The sequence below is a fragment of the Rhipicephalus microplus genome, chromosome 1, assembly GCF_043290135.1.
Source record: "Rhipicephalus microplus isolate Deutch F79 chromosome 1, USDA_Rmic, whole genome shotgun sequence".
In the NCBI taxonomy this organism is placed as follows: domain Eukaryota; kingdom Metazoa; phylum Arthropoda; class Arachnida; order Ixodida; family Ixodidae; genus Rhipicephalus; species Rhipicephalus microplus.
In genome coordinates, this window is record NC_134700.1 from 158176553 (window position 1) to 158191486 (window position 14934).

At 45.4% G+C, this 14934-nt stretch overlaps 1 protein-coding gene across 1 annotated transcript in view; it reads right to left on the reverse strand.

The window, feature by feature from the left end:
* LOC142765874 (sodium-dependent nutrient amino acid transporter 1-like) overlaps positions 1-2368 on the reverse strand; it is a 7622-nt gene extending 5254 nt beyond the window's left edge. Inside the window, exons 1-2 of the mRNA XM_075867679.1 lie at positions 2306-2368; positions 709-843 (exon numbers count right to left, since the gene is read on the reverse strand). Coding sequence (XP_075723794.1) covers positions 709-843; positions 2306-2368 — 198 coding nt within the window. The remainder of the gene's footprint in view (positions 1-708; positions 844-2305) is intronic.
* Positions 2369-14934: the final 12566 nt, after the last annotated feature.

Below are 14934 nucleotides of genomic sequence, written 5' to 3' on the forward strand. Positions count from 1 at the left end.
CAAAATGTATTGGTGCCTTGACTGTGGCATGTAGTCATGTTCTCACATGAGACGCATCTCATGATTATCATGTTTGCACCAGTCATATACCTTCGTGATTCATTCACGTACGTAATACCAAATTTGGTATATGTGACGCTAGCAAAACGGCCGCGGGCGCATCATGAGCGTGGCATGTAGTCAAGATACGCATGTTACAATTTTCATGTTAAGATCTGTTGCTTGCGTTCGCCATGCAATCATGTCATACCATACAAGTTTTGCAACATGCCATGTGAACAAAACCACCGCAAGAGCTGCAGGACCATGAAATGTAAATCATGACATACATGTCATAATTTTCATGTTTTGACAAGTTCAATATGTTCTTCATACAGTCATGTCATACCAAGTTTGGTATTGATACCATTATCGAAACGGCCAGGAGAGCTAAAAGTCATAGGCATCTAGATAGATAGATAGATAGATAGATAGATAGATAGATAGATAGATAGATAGACACGCTCAAAGTCGCCGAAGTTCGCTAAGAAATGCTTTGCATTAAAAAAAAGGTGAAGTAAAAAGTGATAACTTGTGTATAATGATTTCGTGTGTGCCTCATTTATGGTGACATACTCCTGCCGACAGCTACGGACCAGCATGAAATCAGGGAGATATTTTAGCCGCCTACGATAAATACGATCGGGGCATTTCGCATCCCTGCATCACCTTTTCCGAGTAGGCCTTGGAGAAGTCTGGACGTAGTAGCACGAGTACGCCATGCCCCGCTCCACTAAGCGACGATGAAGCCACGCACAACGCAGCCAGCAGCGTCAACCGCACAGCCAGCATCAGTGTCGAGAACTGCACAACACGCAAAACATTGCTTAGAATGGCGCTTACTCTCTGTTATAAGTGCCACGTCACCCTTACAAGATTTGGAAGATCCCTCGCCCTATCGCTTAGGCGACTTTAGTGCAAGTGGCGATGAGTTAGAAACTGAAACATCTGGACAGAATTCTACGAGTCATTTGGCTTGTCAACTCACACTTCATGCTTCTCTAGCCTCCTCTGGCGTCCGCCGCGGTGGAGCAGTAGTTAGTGTGCTCGGCTGCAGACCGAATGGTCACGGGTTCGATTCCCGCCGTGGCGGTTACATTTACATGGAAGTGAAAGGGTAGTGGCCCGTGTACTGTGCGAGTGCACGTTAGAGAACATCAGATGGTCGAAATGTCAGGAGCCTTCCACTACGGCGTCTCTGATAATCATATCTTCGCTTTGTGCCGCGAAACCCCACATATTACTATGACCTTGTCTGGCATTCATCATCATAATCATCATCAGCATGACTACTCCCACTGCAGGACAAAGGTTTCTCCCATGTTCTGCCAGTCAACACGGTCATGTGATTGCTGCTGCCACTTTATAGCCGCAAACATCGTAATCTCATCTGCCCACCTAGCGTTCTGCCTTCCATTCACTCACTTGCCTGCCCAGGGAATCCAGTTTGTGACCCTTAATTACCAGCGATTACCTTGCCTTCGTGCTAGGTGCCCTGCCCATGATCATTTCTTGTTGATTTCGATTATGATGTCCTTATCACCCATTTGTTCCCTGATATATACTGCTCTTTTCTTGTCCGTTAGGGTTACACCTATCATTTTCCTTTCCATTGCTTGCTGCGTCGTCCTCAACTTACGTTGAACCCTCTTTGCAATTATCCAGGCTTCTGCTCCGTATATAAGTACCAGTAAGGTGTAGCTTTTATGTACCTTCCTTTTAATACTGCCACACAACCTATTAAGCCCTGCCTCAATGTTTTTTTTTGTAGCGCGTCTTTTCCTCATTACTCCCCACCCGTAAGCTACTTTCACCGGCATAATTGGCATTATCAGCGATTATCAGCACAAAGAGTAGAGTTTGCAAGCTAAAGGAGCATGCTCAGAGGTATTTTGTGCAGGCATTTCTGTCACTGTTACTGCGTTAGTGTCTTCTTATACTTGGAAGATTCGTAATGAGCAAATATTATACATATTAGTAACGTAACTAGCTTATGTCATGATTATTTGAAAACGCTTAAGGGTTATATATTAGATAGATAGATAGATTGATAGATAGACAGAGAGATAGATAGACAGATAGATAGATAGACAGATAGATAGATAGATAGATAGATAGATAGATAGATATGCAGGACTTTTTGGGCTTTCCTTCTCTTTGACGGCGTAAACAAGTACAGATAAATATGTCTTCGTCCTTGTTGCTTCTCTCATTATTGCTTATCGAGCAACTATTTCCTGGAGAAAGTGATGCAGCCGTCGCATACCTTCTTTATCGAGCGCAGTCCCATGCAGATCACGACGAAGACTAGGGCCCAGGCGACGGTCATGGCCATAATCGAAAGAGTACTCGAGTCGGTGAAGCCATCGCTTTGAAAGTCCGATCGTGCGACGCGTCGCCTGCGTAGTTGTGCGTTAATCAGCTCCAATAGTAGCGTCAACACAGCAGTGTTTGTTATGGTGTAAACTGCGGTGGCAGTATATGGTTATAAAGCAGGGAAGTCAAATGTAATGGTTCAAAATTCCGAGTAAATTCATTTTTAGAAAACAAAAAAGAGAATAAAGGCATAAACTACACTAAAAACTTAATGGCTATCAAGAGAGTGAAGGCGCCTATCGTAGAATTTTTTTACCAAAAGTAGTCGGTACTTAGGAGAAGTAGCTAGCTGGCATATTATTTGAACCGTGGTACAGATGATACAATGACAGAACGAGCGCTCCAGACATCTATGTCGATTTCGTTCAATGCATTTCACGCTGTGTTTTAACCGTTAGATTCCTAAAAAAGTGGGGCACAGAGATCAGCTTACTGAGAACTCAGTAATGATGCCTAGCGGTACAGGAATTGATTCGTTCACCACCGAAAGTTATATAACCTAGATTGTAAGTGGAACTTACGTGAAATAAGAAATAAATCTTGTCCAATTACCGATAAATAGGATACGTCAGCATTGCTCTATGGCGCAATGCGTGTGTGTGTGTGGGGAGAGTTTATCTCATTTACTGTTTTCTCACCTCACTTCCGAATTTACCTAGCTACTGCTAAAGCACATCCGGCCCGTTACCTTACTCTCGGTATCTACTGAGGTTTTAACATCTGATTTCCATTGCCTACACTAATCACTTCTGGTGCACTATACTTGGGGTTGCAGTTAACTTACTTTCGGTGTGCACGTCTGGTCAGAATGTTTGAATTACTTAAATTCACATCAAATGCCTGAATTCACATCTTTTCTGCACAATTTCGTAACCTTTTGTACGGGAGGGGGGGGGAGGGGCTTCACTGCGCAAACACTCATACAATGGTGGTCAAATGTTCTCAGGCCACTGTAGTGCTATGACAGCGTGGCCTGGGCACTTTGGACCAGTGCAGTACATCTTTTGTCCCCTTAGTACACAATTAGTGTACAGCGCATTAAAATGATCGACTTGTTTTCTTTCCAGTATGTGTGGAGCTGGGATAAAAATGTCTCAGAAACGCTGGCTGAACGGTTCTGTCAGCGGGGTCGCAGGCATCGAACCTCCGCGCTGCACGCAGTCATATCGAAGGCAAGACCGTCAGCGTATGAAAGCGATCATATGAGCGGGCAGATTTAGACTCTGTTAACTGCAGCGGCCCAACATGTCATCCGTTCATCGTCATGAAAAAGCGTTTGCTCACGGTTTCTACCAAAAATGAAATGGCTCGCCAATGATGACGGGTGCTCACAACGTCGCCGTCTGGCCCAGTATTGACATCTTCTCGTTTCCAAAAAAAAAGTATTTCGAAGCCACCTTCTTCCACTTATGGTTTGCAAGTGGAGATTATAAAATCTGCTTTTAACCGGATTCAACTCAGTGACGTTAGCATACACGTATGCTAACCTCACTGGCTAAAGATGACTAGCTGTTCACTTTGCAAACCGTCGTTATAGCGGCAACATCTTAATCATGCAACCTCGCAGCCGTCATTGAAGTTTTCATGTTTCTCTTTTTTTCCCCAATCTGTCGTGCGCCTATCACAGTGTGTACAGGCAAGCCAAAATCAGTCATCTTTATTTTCCTTCTCGGCAGAGTCTCTCGTTCAAGTATCTCTAAGAAACTCTTGAAATATCTTTCCCGAGTTTGCTTTCGAAAACCTGCATGCAGCTACCGCTACCCGGCAGTGCGCGTGTCGTACGTGTAGAAGGCCTCGGCTGCCGACACGGTGCCGCTGACGCAGTTGTTGCGCAGGGCTTCGTATTCTCGTACGGGCACCGATACGGGCTCCTGGACCACGCCGCCGCTGACCATGATGGCACTCTCGCCGCTGTAGTTATGCGAACCGTATCGCCGGGCCAGGGTCTCGTTCACCTTGGAACACGCGTACTGGGTACAGGAGAGAGAGACCGATAATCGCCTTGAGATTGAATAGAGGCACGAGCTCAAGAGAGAAAGACTGTGAATTGAAACAATACCAAGCTTCTGATTACGCTCTGCTCGTTAACTATTAAAACTACCACAACGATTTGTCTGTTCATTGATCTTAGACTTTAATCTTCGGGATGGAGCTTTGCCACTAAGCGTCGACGTAAATCGTGTTTTATACATGACGGACGCAAGTTTTATTTATGGATCAACGCATTTGTCGTCAGAGCGTGCAGCGTGTTTTCATGCAGTGCGTTTCATTGCTGAATCTCTGCTCATGAAGGTGTGCACGTCATTAAATCGTGTGTGCATAAACACGGATTCCTAAAGTGAAGTTTCTATCTATCTATCTATCTATCTATCTATCTATCTATCTATCTATCTATCTATCTATCTATCTATCTATCTATCTATCTATCTATCTATCTATCTATCTATCAATCTATCAATCTATCAATCTATCTATCTATCTATCTATCTATCTATCTATCTATCTATCTATCTATCTATCTATCTATCTATCTATCTATCTATCTATCTATCTATCTATCTATCTATCTATCTATCTATCTATCTATCTATCTATCTATCTATCTATCTATCTATCTATCTATCTATCTATCTATCTATCTATCTATCTATCTATCTATCTATCTATCTATCTATCTATCTATCTATCTATCTATCTATGTATCTATCTATCTATCTATCTATCTATCTATCTATCTATCTATCTATCTATCTATCTATCTATCTATCTATCTATCTATCTATCTATCTATCTATCCGCCTGCGACTTTTAGCTCTCCTGGAGATCTCGATAATGTTATCGATACCAAAACTGGTAATGCATAACACGACTCTATGACGAACCTAATTGACTAGTCATAATATGAAAATCATGAAATGTATGTCATGAACGTCATGATTTGCATTTCGTGATCTTGCTGTTCTTGCGGTGGTTTTATTCGCAAGAGATTTTGCAGAACTGGTATGGTAAGACATGGCTGCATGGCGAGCATAAGCGACAGGCCATAACGTAGAAATGATAACATTCATGTCATGATTTTCATGACATGACTAGTCATGAATACACGCCACGCTTATGGTGTGCTCGAGGTCGTTTCGCTAGCTTCACATATACCAAATGTGGTGTGACGTGACGTCAGTGAATTACGAAAGCATATGACATGTGCAAACATGATAATTATGAGATGCGTGTCTTGTAAGGACATGACTACATGCCATGCTCATGATACACTCGCGGCCGTTTCGCTAGCTTCACCAAATTTGGTAATCAGTGATGTGAACGGACGACGAAAGGAAATGGCACATCCAAACATGATGATCATGATATGCCTGTCATGTAAACAATGTCATATGCTACGCCCATAGCGTCCTCCCTGCTGTTTCGCTAGCTCCACATATACCAAATTTGGTATTATGTGACGAGAATAGGCGAACAAGGTAAATAACACGTCCATCATGATAATCATGACATGCGTGTGATGCAAAACACGACTACATGCTACGCTCATAGCGTGGTCACGGCCTTTTAGTTAGCTCTACAGATATCGTCACGTGATACTAATATCATAGATTCCCACAGCCTACATGGTATCTGCCAATTTTTCTTGGAAGTTAGCGCTCGTGAGTTTTCTCTTCTATTTTTGTGATTTGATGCGTTGTGATTTATTAACAAATTGATTAAGAATGAACCCGAATAGCCTCACTATTAAAATGAACACCGCTAGTGTAGTAGCGAGCAATCGGTACTCTGAAAAATTCAAGCCTTACTTTATATATATCCAGCTGGGCAGATGCCCTGAATTGCATGATTGCTCGGTTTGGATGGTGGCTGTTGAAAAGAAATGACTGAGTTCAAACTATGGAGCGCGCATGCATCGGCGCGATCTATACTTGTGGCGAGTAAAGTAAATAAAGACTTGTGAGTAGCTTTCCCGCGCTTTGACACGTTAATCTTAATGAACAATATTCATTCAAGGATATTTTGGCCCTTTTGAACAGCCTGATGGCTGGCTGCCACATGTCAGTCCAGTAGTGCGAGTGCAGGAGTTCCTTACTGCATGATTTTCGGCTTCGTGGTTTCACTGCACGTGGTCCATCGCCACATGCCTCACCTTTCGCTACACTGAAGACAACAAGACAACGTTATGCAAAGCTTGCTGCGCGTGTTTAATGTACGCCACCGGTCGGGCTTTCTTGATGAAGCGTTTACCAACGGAATATCATAAAGACGTAATCTCCAGGAAATCAGCCCTATCAAGGATAGCAAGAGAGAAATCAGTGCGTGAAACGATTAACATTCCGGAACCGGCTACAAGATGTAGCAGGCGTCGCAACATGAGGCGTCGTCTTTCGAGACCACGAGTTCAGGTAAACATTCCTATGTTGGACGCATTGGTTCGCTGGACCAACCACGTCCGCACACGAATGTGTCAGACAGCTGCGGCATGGAGAAACATGTGCATTCGGCTTTGTGGCCTGTTCACTTTAGTATGCATCCAATAATGGTATTGGCTGTAGCTCGCAATGAAAGGCATCTAAACTATGTGGCTCGCTTCTGCCCCAGCAGCGCGGCCCTCACCGTGCCGGGCTTGACGTGGTAGCAGTCACGCTCGTCGGCGCCGTGGTCTCCTCCGCCGCAGCTGTTCCATGGAAGCTCGGCCTGGAACATGGCAGTCAGGTATATGACGCAGTAGGCCACCGGCGAAACGTAGAACACCATAATCAACGCGATGATGAGGATCATCGTCCAGCCCAGACCTGCGGTTGAACCACAAAGAACGTCAGGATAGACGGTTTTACAAAAAAAAAGAACCTTTGAGCGCTTCGTAATGCTTGAAGAGAGGATTCGGTCACTCCAGCGACGCAGGCGGCCCCATGTAGCCGTGCTCTGAAGCTGTCACACGGTGATAAAACTGCGACGCAGTTCGGTCTCTCAGTAGTCATAAACAAATGAACGCGTATTCACGCTCTGCTACGCTGACGTAAACGATCGCGACGTCACCGTTTCATCCACCATTTTGACCTTCCTCTGCGCCGCCTATAGTCGCTAGAATTATCGAATAGACCGTTCTGTGCGAGGCCTGAAAATTAACACGCCGGCACGTGTCACTTGAATGACTGTTTATCGGCGGTTGAAACGAATTTAAGGGGCCCTTATTTAGGGCTTTCGCATGAAATTATTTAATGCAGTACTGATGCGAGACATATCGTTTACATTGTTTCTGTTGTTGCAGATAAACAGAATTCAACTCAGCTTCATTCAATAGCAGACACTGGCGGGCCAATTGCAAAAAGGTTTTACGACACGATTCCAGGATCCGAGAATCCACAACCATAGCTGCAAGTGAATCTGGACACGTCCCCAAATGCAAATTGGCATTTGCAGACGTGTGTACGTGGTACCATTTCTCTGCGGTGACTTTGGTGCCCATGCAATCGTAACTAAATCAGCAATAGGCAAATGGGGAAAACAAGGTCATACTGTTAATACAAAGAGCATTCACACGGAATTTCCGCCCCGCAATCGCTGCCTGAGTTAAAAATCATTGCCTTTATAATCATAACCATCCTCGTTTATAGTTACCACAGGATGAACACCTCTCTCACCCAACTTCAGGAAGACCTGTTCTACGTACGCGGTGTGCTCTGTACCTGCTTCCTGAAGCAAACATTGGCAAATGAGACATGCGCCTGCTGCGGCAGTACGACTCAGCATGTCACCACAGGGACCACCTTTGAAAAGCGCTGTTATTCAAAGCGGCTGAGGGTATTGAGTATTTCGCGTTAGAAATATGTAGAGACGTTTAGTGCAATGGCATAAAAAGCTGGAGAAATAGGAAAGATAACAAAACGCGCTACTGTGTTAATGGTGCATATTTATCAGACAAGGCAGGCACGACAAGAGAACTCGGACTGAAGGACAGATCCACTGCCAACCAGGGCTGATTGGTCATTAGGTTAACTGGTCATTAAGTTTTCCCCGACGTCATCCAGAAAAGAGACTCGTACCTTATCATTTTAAATTATGCCGCAAGGCATACTGGCGCTAATAATTAAAATACATTGAGAGGCATACATATTTTTACTCGCAATGTAAAGACGAAGGGAGAGCAAAAATGCTGGACTGTGATAAGTGTCCTATAAAGCGTGATTAGATTAGGCAGATTAAATCGTTGGGCAAGTTGGTGGTTCATTATGCTGAGAACAGCGCAGTGACGGCAGCGGCAACAGATAGGTACCTCGAAAATTTTGTTAGTAATAATTACATTGTTTTGTAGCACAGAAACAACGTGTCATGGCTCTTTTGCGTTCCAGCTGCTGTTAAAGAGCGGCGACATACTGGCTGCCAATTGAGACGTCGGCCTTCTGCTCACAATGTGGCATGTGCACCGAGTACGCAAGTGCTGGAGGAGGGCACTGCAGTCGGTAGAATCGACGAACCTTTGGCCATGGGGAATCCCGCGTAGACCCTGGGCACAGACCAGCCGCAGAACTGTCCCAAGAAAATTTCCAGGTAGAGCATGGGCACCGCCACAACACACAGAAGGACCAGGTACACCACGATGAACACCACTGCGATCGCCGAGAAGAAAACAGCGTCACGGCGTGGACAAGGCACGTATGCACTTTATACGTGATATGCTTCTATCCATTTCTCAGCCAGGATGACAGAGTGGAGAAGCACGTACGCACCTATAAGTGGGATTATACGTTGGCCTCTTGTTCACGAGGAGGGCTATAGAAACGAAACGGTAGACGGGCCATAGTGGTGGTTCGTGGTGATGCTCTAATGCGGCTACCAATGCATAATGTATCGATTGCGTTTCGAGCCATATAGTGACGACAAGCGTGATTTAACGTAGTGTGAGCGGAAGGTTGTTCGAAGGGCACTGCTTACATCAACTGAATGAAAAAAAATATATTTTGCACACTACTTGTACCCGTTTCATGCTTCATACTGGTAATAATGTCAGTCAACGGCTCAAAGTTTGCTTCTAACTCAATTTTTTGACAGGTTGCAACTGCGACTTTCTGTCGCAGAAAGATCGTATAACTGCCCTTTCTGTCTCTGTCTTTGCATTACGTCGACGTTACGCAAGGTTATCTGGCATGATGGCAAGGCGTAGATGGTCTGATGGTAAGGCACGGATGACCTGATGACTTTAGTCATCAGGCCATCTCGTAATCTTCGCATGTACCCTTGTTTTCAGCAAAATATCTTCTCCCCGAACCTTCTACTCCCCCCCCCACACACACTCACACACAAAATAAAGAATTTAGCGGAGCCTTACGTACTAATCATTTCGCTATGATGCAGGAATTATTGTAGAACATGGGGGAGGCTACTGTTGTATCATGTGTCGGACGCGACGCACGGAGAACCGAGGGGCCGGGCGGCCGAAGCACCAGCCGGCAAGGCGTAGCACAGCCGAGGCCCTGGCGGAAAACTCTCCTATATGTACACAATTGTACAGCACCCTCCGAGAGGCAGAGAACCAGCTCAGAAACCGGAACCGGAACCGAAACCCAGATACCAATGCATGTTACGTATCTCAAGTCCATTATTCTTTCCAGTGTCCATGGTACGCTTGGTAGCCTGTCTGTGACTGCTGTTGGCGAGAAGTATGTCATATAAAGTTTCTTTAAGTTTCTTTTTTTGGTGGATATCCCTTACGTGGTAATAATTTATCGTATTGTAACGCGCTACAAGCAATGCACTGCGTTCGTGTCTCACCTCCACCGTTGTTGTAGATGAGGTAAGGAAAGGAGACCACGTTGCTGAGCCCCAAGCAGTAGTTGAGGCAGCAGAGGAGGCAATCCGTCTCCCCCTGGAACCGCTCCCGCGCCACTGGCATGGCGACGATGTTGCGGGTGGGCCGAGCTTTTCTACAGCGGTGACTTGCGTCCTGACCCAGGGCACGTCCGCGGGGTGTCTCAGCGCTGAACGGACGCAGCGTGACGTTCGCACAGCGTGGGAGAAAATATTTTTTGGCCTCCCAATAGAGCAGAGACGCACGGCCTGCGGACAACCTCTTCTTCTTTAACTTGCGCTTCTCGAGCGTGCGTGGCACGTGTACGAATTGCCAGAATGCAGGTGATGATGATCAACTTTACTAATGTCTCTGAAGCATTGTAGGGAATAAACCAGAAACAGAGTCTGGTTGGCACTAGCAAAAAGTTAAGACGAAGGACAAATCGAACAATCAAGAAAGCTTATAAGCGTGCACGCAGCTGCGCGAGTCTTGAAAATTCTGAAGGCCGATATTGTTGCTTCTAGGTTGTTTATATGCCTTACATAGGTGATGCAGGTTGTTTCTAAGGTGCTCGTTGCTAGGCTTCAACTAAGTAATGTTGGGTGTTTTCTCCATTCATTCTCAGTGCAGAGAGGCTCTAGTGAAAGCACAGATAGACACGACACCTATCTTAGAACTTGCGAGATACAAAATTGTGCTGAGACCATGTGTTCGCTCCTTTCATAGATCTACGGGCACGTAGTTCTTCCATCGCTTCGGGGGTCTTCCCGCAAGCGCCATTCTATAGTATTTCGCCACCGTGCATACGCGGGATCATCCGCTAGCTACTATTCCTTGGGCTATCTGTTGCCTTCTTCATTTTTGCTGGATTACTGGGATTATCCCACTTTCCGTAACACATATAGTCATTAATGATAGTGATGATAGGCCACACACACAAATTACGGCTGACCTGAGCAGCTTCGATGTTAAAATTAGTGCGACCTTAATTCTTAGCCATGGTGTTTGGTAGTGGCTCTGGCACGTTGGCGTTTCTAGTGTATTGCTCGAGTTAACTTTGTAATAGCACGCACTGCCAAGGCAGATCTCAGTAGGCACGGAGAAGCCAGCGCGTGGCTCTGTTATGATCCGCAAGGTACCGCAGCAGTCCCGTCTGCTCACAAAAATACTGTCCGCTCTTTCAATGAGCTCAATCAGTCAATTTTCGTTTGTAATCGTGACAGCAAATTGGCCCTTATTGTAAGTCAGCGTACGCTTGCGTATCACATGTATTATTTTGACACTTGACTTGGACCAGGAGGAGGAAGGGAAGAAATGAAAGGCGGGGAGGTCAACCAGACGCACGTCTGGTTTGCTACCCTGCACTGGGGGAAGGGGTGAGGATATTAAAGGAGAAGAAAGAGAGAAGTGAAGGGCAACGTGTGTGTAGATGTGACCTTGTCCATTGCACGCTTATAAGCGGTCGCGTAGTCCGGTCGTCTTTAGAAAACTTAGCAATGCCCGCGTCGCTTTGCTGGCCTGCTACGCGCAGAGCCATTAACCCCGACTTGGACCAGAACCGTCGATATTCTGCCGGTGTAGTGTTTCAGAACATATATTTATGAATACTCAGAAAGCCGGCAGTGCCGACAGGGAGCGTTTGAAAGATAAACGAGAGCGTCATTCGCCGCTCGTGCCAGTAATAACGAGAGTAAAGAATGTTCAAGACAAACATGGGAGCCCTCATCCCAGTTGACGTCCCAGTTAGTTTTATTATCGCAGAGAGAGTGGGTTATTTGAAGAGCACGGAGGTTGCTATTTCGGCGAAGCCGTCAGTACGATAATTGTTCACATGTATAGGGTACGCATTTCATTGGTGTTCAAGGGCTAATAACGGCATCAACGAAACAAGATACAAGGATGGTAACGATTCATGTGTCTTAAAGGCAGTTGCAATTACACCACACACACACACACACACACACACACACACACACACACACACACACACACACACACACACACACACACACACACACACACACACACACACACACACACACACACACACACACACACAAAAACAGCCGGGCTACTTTCACAAATGAAAAAAAATAAAAGTTAACCCTATCGAAAAAAAACAGATGGTGGGCAAGGTGTAAACCACCGCCCACCATTATAGTGGATTAATGTAGTGGGTGATTCGTGGGAAACGCCCACCATGGCGCATGGTGGAATATGGTGGGTGCTGAAGTGCCGGCAACGCTTGAGCGCTGAATGGCGTCAGAATCACCATGACGAGCGGCCACAAAAATAAAAAAGAATTCTATAAAAACGGTATAAAAAACACCCGTCCCGTAAAAAAAAGACAAGGTGCCACGGAGGATCGAACGTGCAACCTGCGGATTCCCATTCGGAGACACCAACCACTGCGCCATACCAACATGAGCTTTGTTGTGTGTTAAATAGTCAGTTGTCATAGAAATTTACGGTTCAACTTCAATTATGTTTTTTGTGTACACGACATAGACAAGATCTGCACCTGCTACTAAAAATTGCACATTTATTAAACACAAGCAACTGCTGCCTGTAACAATTGCCACTATGTTATTGGCAGCAGTGCTTTTTTTGTACAATTCACAACTGCAAGAAAAAAAACCAAGTGGACTGGGGAGCAGCAACAGTTTACCGGCGGGGTCTGCCATGTTTAATAACCGCTTCGCGCTCGTTCTAAAGGGCGACATCTGCTCACGCTTTATGACGCTTCTAGGCTCATTCCATAGATACGTCCGCCTAATTTATTTGATTCAGTATTGGGATGCTTTTCGCGCAATGTAGAGGGCGGTCGTGCCAGCGCAATGCCGTAGCTCTTTCGCTAAAGCAACAACTACATAAAGGCTTGGCCAAAACGAATGCAGTGTGCCGGAAACATTACGCTATCATATTGGTTCCCCAAGCATACGAATTTCCACGTCTGAGTTCTCGCACAAAAGCTGCCGGCGAGTGCACAAAAGTGCGGGCGAGTGCGACCGGCAGCTGTCTGTGAGAAGAGATGTACGTTCTCTAGGAGTGCTTGAATCGCGTCGCATCGATGTTTGTTGCTTCTTGAGCGGATACCATACACAATGAAAAATGCTTCATTTATGGTAATTGATGCCATGGCTGCGCTGTACTGACATTCTCAATCGTCGAAATTGTGTATTCGAAACCCGGAAGCACGGGCTCGGTTGGTAGGCCTAACCTTTGGCGGAAATCATGGTGGTAGAATATGTAGTGTACAGATCCCAGCTTGGTACACTATATAAATTGCCTGCCATTATAAGCCCACTCATCATCTGCTTACTGCTTCCCAGCATCATCGCAATGGTGGGCAGACCTTCTAATCTTAGTACACCATGTGGCCCACCATAACAAGCAGCACCCATAATCTGCTTAGTGCTTCCCAGCATCATCGCGATGGTGGGAAGAGTTTCTCAGCTTGGTACACCATGTGGCCCACCATAATAAGCACCACCCACCATATGCTTAGGGCTTCCCAGCATTATCGCAATGGTGGGCAGTGTCCCATTATTGCCCACTATCTAGCCTCTGCTTTCCACCATCATTTCCACTTTACCCATCATCTGTACACCATACCACCCAGTATGCCCCGGCATATCCACCATATTTTCCACTACGTCCCACCATATCCATCATAATTTCCACCATGCCCACTATTATTTCCACGACTCCCACCATGTTTTCCAGTACTCACCATGGTAATTTTGCCGATAGGGAACGGTACATTTTATGAAAACCAGTCAGCTTTATCGGACATATTAAACAATTATCGAAAATAATTATTAGGAAGGAGCAAAATCAGCACTGATGCCTCCATGATTATCAAAGTCACGCACAAGAAACCCTAGTCTTATTAATGTCTGTTGTTGTTAAGTGGTCTACAGAGCTTCTGATCGCATTATCCAGTCGTGACAATGAGTGAATGTACAATGCATATCAAGCGCAGTGAATGTGTAAAGGGTAGCAACATACAAGGAATGGGGGAGAGAGAGAAAGGGATGGAAATGAAAATTACAGGGAGGATAATATGGTAGAAGAACCAGTTCGGGTATTGAGCTTTGGTTTAGAGGTGAGTGAGTGAATGAGTGAATGTACCAACTTTATTAGGTTGACAATAAATGTCTTCAGGTGAAATATTTTTTAACCAACAGCTACGAAACGGTTAGAGTTAAAAACATGAGCGAAAATGCTATGAATAAGAGGCTGCGTTTAGTGCATATATACCATATAGGTGTCAGTTCTGTACTGACTAACGCTATAGCTATTCCTGTTAAGTGATCAACACTTCAAGCTACGTCCCTTCCATGCCAAACTTTACAACATCGGAAGTCATCGCTGTCTGGTGTCGCTCTCTGGTGTCCTGTACCTGTGTAATCTGAATGCGAGAGTGCATGGGACAGCCGCGGCTCAAGGTGTCCTGGAGTGAGTACTCTACCCACGCCCAGGGCCCGTCAGAGGACCGTGATGTTATTTTTCTTCTCACTCCCGACAGTCTTTATACAGAATACACAGAAGTCCTTGTCTGGGAGCCTCCCACCAGAATTGCCCAAGAATCGTAAGCAAGGATCCTCGGAGGGGTTTGTGCCTGCAGTTATTGTAAATGTGCAACGAATTCGGGTTATAGAGAACTTTACCCGGCTGCGCGGTTCGTAATTACCGTTAGTGGTTGTTCTTTGTCAGCACAAAGG